The sequence below is a fragment of the Phalaenopsis equestris genome, unplaced genomic scaffold (assembly GCF_001263595.1).
Source record: "Phalaenopsis equestris unplaced genomic scaffold, ASM126359v1 Scaffold000378, whole genome shotgun sequence".
NCBI classification, from domain to species: domain Eukaryota; kingdom Viridiplantae; phylum Streptophyta; class Magnoliopsida; order Asparagales; family Orchidaceae; genus Phalaenopsis; species Phalaenopsis equestris.
In genome coordinates, this window is record NW_018164820.1 from 492,339 (window position 1) to 499,080 (window position 6,742).

General features: G+C 35.7%; 1 protein-coding gene across 1 annotated transcript in view; it reads left to right on the plus strand.

The window, feature by feature from the left end:
- Positions 1 to 3,918, plus strand: part of LOC110026551 (protein FLC EXPRESSOR) — a 45,487-nt gene extending 41,569 nt beyond the window's left edge. Inside the window, exons 2-4 of the mRNA XM_020727529.1 lie at positions 2,061 to 2,239; positions 3,091 to 3,176; positions 3,587 to 3,918. Of these exons, the coding sequence (XP_020583188.1) occupies positions 2,061 to 2,239; positions 3,091 to 3,176; positions 3,587 to 3,670 (349 nt within the window). The 3' untranslated portion in view covers positions 3,671 to 3,918. The remainder of the gene's footprint in view (positions 1 to 2,060; positions 2,240 to 3,090; positions 3,177 to 3,586) is intronic.
- Positions 3,919 to 6,742: the final 2,824 nt, after the last annotated feature.

Sequence of the window (6,742 nt, forward strand, 5' to 3'; positions counted from 1 at the left end):
CCCCCCGGTCTCCAATGGGGGTGCATTAGAGATTTTTCATGGTGGCAGCTGGGCTAAAACATGGAGAATGGGCCATGCAAGAGGTATGGAGGAGTACGAAGAAGAAAGGAGAGAGGCCAAGATAGGGTATGACTATAATCGAATGAGAGAGTTTGACCCTCAATACATGGGGGAAACACCAGATGGAGAGGAAATTGGGGTAGAGATGCTACAATTAGGGAGTTGAAGTTGTCGATTTTTTAGGGAGAAGATGCTAGGGTTAGGAAGTTAAATATTCGATTTTCGAGGAGGAAGATGCACATAGGTGAGTGTACTGGGTGGAGCGATATTTCACAGTGAATGAGTTAGATGGGGATCAGAAGCTCGTGGCGATAGAGTTATGTTTGGAGTGGAATTCCCTAGCATGGTTTCAAGGAGGGAGGCTTATACCCGATCCCATCATAGGAGAAATTTAAGGATTACTTGTTGGAACGTTTCCGGGCCATTGGGAAATGAGACATACACGAGCAATTCTATGTCTGGACTCATGAGGGTATTATCATGGAATGCAAGGAGAGATTTGAGCTATTGTCGAGGAAGCTGGGGTATATTTTTGATGCTGGATTGGAACAAAATTTCATGAAGGGCCTAAAACTCGACATACAGGTAACACTCCGACTATTGAGACCATGGAGATTGAGGGAGATGGTTGAGCTAGTTGAGATAGTGGAGGACAAGATCCATATAGAGAAAGATTAGCAGGAGCAACACCATGGGAAAATTCTACAAGGGTACCTCGACGATCATGACAATGAGGACCTAGACGGTGTCATTTCAGGGGGGTGGTGCTAAATGAGAAAAATATGTGGGCACGTCTAGGGGTCAATTTCAAGCGCCTTACAGAGATAGAGATTGAGGAGAAGCGATCCAAGGAGTTATGTTTTCTATGAGATGAGAAATTTGCTCCCGGATATTATTGCAAGGATTGAACATTATAGATTATCACAGTGTGTGTTGAGGAGGCAGGGGATGAAGAAAGAGAGACAATCATGGTGGAGGAACACCCTCACTTTTCCACATTGAGAAAAAAACGTATTTTTGAAGAGCATAATTCTTACAAACTGACCTAAGGGAAGATTGATCCTTCATTATTATTATTGTTGGGTATAAATATGGCTTAATAGCTTATGGTTAGGGTTATGCATGAGATTGTGTTTGGGTTAGGGTTTGGGAGAGATGTTCTACCTCTCGAATTGTATGAATTGGGACAGATCGCTCACCTCTCAAATTATAGGTGCTTATTTATGTGTTCATGGGAGTTGTTGGTGTTTTATTATTTTGATTTGATGTTGTTGAAGAAAAAATATTTGTTTGTTCTAATTTTGTGAAAAATTATGCAGATTTCTGTATTTAATCGTATCAAAGTTCTTCACAATTTGTGACTTCGATATAGTCTCATTCAAGTGAAAAGAGGTCTGAAATCCTTGAGAGTTTTTCTTTAGTCTGATATTCATGATTCATGATGGTCAACTACTTGGAAGAGAAGTTAAAAAAATTGGATATGATGAAGGAAGAGCTCTGTTGAGAGAAAGGGATGGGAGAAACTTAGGGAGAATAAAGGTTTGAAGCAGAACATCCTAACCTCCTTTTGATATCATGCAGAATAATAAATGAATTTGAAAGCATGGATTGTTCATTCCTTTGATGGGCGTTTATGTACGAAATTACAGAGGAAGAGAAAGGAAATAAATAACTACAAATTTAAAATAACAAACACGAAAAGTGCCCCTAGCTATTCGCCTGTTAATTATTTATAGATTGTCGATTAATGCTTAGAGAGTAATATGTAGGCTTTTTTTTTTTAGAAAAATATAAATGTGAAGTTATTTTCTTATAAGCAATGAATCTGTATTCTCTCATTTTTCATATCTAGCTCTCCCATTGGTCGTCTTGATCCATTGGCTCTTCAACGCTCTGCAATCCATATATCTGATCTTGGTCTTTGTTCACGTTTTGTTTTTTCTTAGAATTTTGAGATGAACAAAGATGATCTAATGATTCCTCTTTGCAATTTTGAACAGAGCTGCAGTTGAATATGAGAAAAAAGCACGTGCTGAGAACCTACTACAAGGTCAGGAAATGGAGAAAAGTATGATTTCCATTGCTCGTGAGGTAGAAAAGCTGCGCGTTGAACTTGCCAATGCAGAGAAAAGGGCGAGGGCATCAGCTGCAGCTGCAGCTGTTGTTGCTGCAAACCCAAGTATTACGATTCCTCTGACTTCTATCGATATTCTTAATTGCTGTAATGTTTGGTGTTTAAAGCATATAGGTGTTCCTATAGGGTTGTTAACTCTTTGGGGCAAATATTCGTTAGACATTTCTTACATATTTTCATATCTAACTCCTAAACTTTCATATTTACATAATAATACTAAAGAAACTTTAACATCACATCAAAAATATCACTATTAGAAACTTTAGGCGTTGGATATGTAAATGCATAAGAATTGTGTGGTATGTATGTAAATTTTGTTTTTATTTTTTTTTTGGGTAGGGTGAGCCCCTGAACCCGATGCATTGGGATTCTTGACTTTATTTTCAACCAATATGTTACTCATTTGAGCATGAGTTAATTATTTTGATTTTCACATTTTTTTTCTTATGTGGCCTGGAGCATCGCTGATTTGAAAAACCACTCTTTTTGGTTCTCGTTTTTTTCTGTCCGCATTGACCATTCTAAATCAACATCTACAACATCTTCTAACCTGCTTAAATACTTTGAGCCTGACCTTTAGAATTTCTCTACACTCAACATTTTTAACTTTTTTTAATTCATTTAAATCTACTCTCGGTTATTTCTTGCAATTTTAGTTAGATCTTTTAACGACCTTGGTTTGTAAATTTCTATAATTTCGAAGTTTTTTCATGCCATTTGTGATGAATCTTATCAGTCTCTTGCTTTTTTTAAATGCTTCATAAGGCTAAAGAATCAAACTAACACCGAAGAATGCCACCAAAGTTTTCTACTTGTATTTTGCGACCTTTATCTTTTTCCAAACATCAAAATTTTCAGCCTACTTTCTAAATAGTCCAACTTCTATGTGCTGCCAGGTTTAGGATACACTGACGCTTACAGAAATAATACTGGATTGGCTTATGGTGGAAATGCCTATGCTATGGCCTATAATTTGCATCAGGTACCTATCTATTCCATTTACTATTTTTAGACTGGTTTCCTCTTTTGAAAATAAGCAAATTCTGCACTTGTGACAACACTCTTTAGGAAACGGATCAAAGCTTTTTATGAGAATAGTGTCATAATGGTCCTTTGGCCATTTAGATGTTATTTTAATCCCAAAGTCTATAAATGTGACAAATTAGTTATATTTTTTTATTTGGGCAAAAAATTTCTCCCTTTAAAAGAGTGTTGCTGTCTGTATAAAAGAGTTTGAGGATTAATTTAACAGTTCTATGGACTCTGAGGTTGAAGTATTTCCTTGATAAAAGTCGGGGAACTATCGGCACTTTGCCCGGTTTCTGATCAAGTTTTTCTTAACCTATCATGTTATGTAATCTGTCACCAAACTTAAGTAATTACCAGCAGCAGGTTGCTGATGTTACTAAACAGTATGGTCAAGTCCCCGCAGCTCATACAGGCTATGATATTCAGCAGGCTCATGTCACCAGATGAAGACGGCGCACATTGATTGGATATGCTGGTCTGAAGTCTCCAGGTCCGGCTCTTTCAACCATCTCTGAGATCTATAAAATGTATTTTTATTTTTCTGATAGATGCCTTACATCAATAGTTTATTTACTTGTTCTGATTCGTAATAATGGTTCTACTTTATATTGCCAAGTGCATTCATGTGATGGTGTTTGCGCTTTCTGCATTTAGAGTTGTTCACTTCAGCGATGAGTTAATTTTCTTTTTAATTTTTCCCATTTTAACCATTTTTGTAAATAATCTTTTTGAATCATAAGCTTGTGTGCTTGGACATGGTTTTCCAGGGGTGAGCATTATTTGATTAAAATTGAAATTTTGAAAAATTGAATTGAATTGAAACTCATTTCATTGATTTGGTGCGATTTTAAAATATTTATTTATTTTTTGTTTTAATGATTTGAATGTTAGGGTTTCAGTTTTTCAATCATTTTTAATATCAATTAAACCAAAAAATTCAGTAATAATAGGATTTGGAAATTAAATTTATTTAAAAAAATAAATGGAGCATATAACATTTATTTTAGTTTAGGTTAAAATTTTAATTATAAAGAAATGATTTGGAGATGAAAAAATAAATAATGATTTCATTCAGATATGGAACTTTAAAAATGGAACTTTAAGGTTTAATTATCTCCAATTGAAATAAAATTATTTATTATTATTATTATTATTACTATGATTATTATTTTGGTTCCAAATTGAATCGATTAAATCAAAATATGCTTCTACTTGGTTTGGCTTGGTTTAAGGGCCCGTTTGAGACAGATTATTGCCGAAGATGGCGTTTTCAAAATGCCGCCCTCCCATTTGATTATTGCGTCTGTGTTTTTGATTCCGCAGTTTTGGGTTATTGAATAAAAACGGCCGCGGGTTCGACCCCTCGGCGAGCGTTCGCTCGCGCGCTTTTACCCCACTGCCCTCCTTTCTCGTCTCATCTGCCTATCACTTCTCTTTTTCCTTGCCTTATCGCACAAACCGCCTTCCTCCGACCGCCCACGCCAAGCCTCTTTTCCTCTCCATAGCCTCCCCGCCTTTCCTAGCCGCCACCTGTGGGGAGTTCAAGTTCCTGGTCAAGAGGGTTGAGGGTTCCACTGTCGAGCTGTTGCCCTCAGAGTGGGGATGTCGGTTGAGATGAGCAGCGCCATGGGGCGAGGCTTCGAGATCGACCAGATCTCCCCTCCGGACGACGCACAGACCATCCTTATCTGCGCCACTGTATCGGGGATTAGGTGAGCATCGCCTTTGCAGCCATATGCTAGGTTTCAGTCAGTATGAGAAATTATGTTGCCGGCGTATGGTTGAGTTGATATTGACGCTTTGCCATATTTTTGACCTACTTTAGACCAATTTAATGCCAATTTCTTGGAACGAAATCAGGGCTTTTACCTTGAATTATTTAATGAATGATTATGCCTGTGGTTAGAGGAATCACTAATCCAATAAGCTATTTGCAAAAATTGCTTTGCCTTCTTGATAAAAAGCAGAAAAATGTGTTGTGATTCATTACTTGATGGCGAGATTATATTTTTAGTCTTTTGGTTGTGAATGAGTGCCACATTAAATAGATTGCATTTAATATTTAAGCGCAGTTGCGAATAATTATTTTTACTAGGATTGAAATTATCTTTTTGAAAGCATATTTTTGGGTGCTTACTACGCATAGACATTTCATTTGTTCATAGTTGGTCATATTTATTCTGTTAGTTGTAACATAATAAAAGTTTTAGTGCTAGAAAGAAACAAAAATTATGCATATGCAAATGCCTCCAGAATATTTGGATGTTTAAGGGTGTTGACTGGGAGGTACTTGAGGTTAAGGGAATGGCTCGGTTATTGGTTATAATGGATGTGGAAATAGTGTTAGGATGTGATATAGGGGTTAGGAATGAATAAGAGACTAAGAAATCGAGAGCTTCAACTTTTGTGGATTTCTATAGCATGAGATGGAGATGGAGATGGTGTGGATGAAATCTCAATTAATGGAATTTTCTGTCTTTGTAGTGTCAAATATATTGTCAAGTCAGTTTTGTTACAAACTTTACTTAATTGGGGTAGAGTGATCATTTATCTACAAATAACTACAAATCAACTGTTTTAAAACAACTGCCCCAAACAACTAGTTAGCTTATCTGGATATGCTGCTGATTAGTAGCTTATCAGGATAAACTGTTGATCAGTAAACTTATTCAATAAGCTGCAGTTGCCCCAATCAGACCCTAAAAGTCTAGGATTTTTAAAATTTAATTTCATTTAATTTGTCGATTTGATTAATTTGTTAATCGGTTCATTCAAATGACCCACCCGTATCAGCACTCGGATGAGTCCAGTGAAGTTTAGGCCCCAAAATAAAAGAGGAAAAAACTCTTCAAATTATAACCAAAGTATTATGCCTTCATCTCTGATTTCATTTTGTTTGGAATTGATATCTGGTAGGAATTCTTAATGGTAATATTTGCATGCAGTTTGAATCATTCGGTTTTGGTAAATGCTGAAATACAGAAGTACATGAAAGTATGAGAGGGATCCATCAAATTTTTCATCAATTATCAAGTGCAAGCTTGTTTTTCTTTACAGATAAATAAATGATAAAAATTCACTATTTAATGCTTGTTCGAGTTGACATCCACTTTTTGGCTAAATGGATTTGAATTGACAAATAAAGATTGTGAACTTACTATTTCTTAATCTTGCTAACAAAAAAGATTTCCAGTTTGTGATATTCGGAGTTGTCTTTTTAAGATAATTTTTTTTTAAGCTCAAGTTTAAAGTTTGGGCTGGTTACATGATTACCACCTAATTTATAGGTTTTCACATATTTAACACCTAAATTTTATATTTACCACTTAAATTGTTCATTTCTCATTAAAAATAATATTATTTTAAAATTTAAGAAGCGAATTGTACGTTTAAACGGTGGTCTGTATGAAAAATTGAAGCTTAGAAGTTAAAAATGTAAATATATAGGAATTAAATGGTATGTATGTAAATCTTCCTTGAAATTATTTAGGGTTGATACACCATCAACAAAAGTCCAAC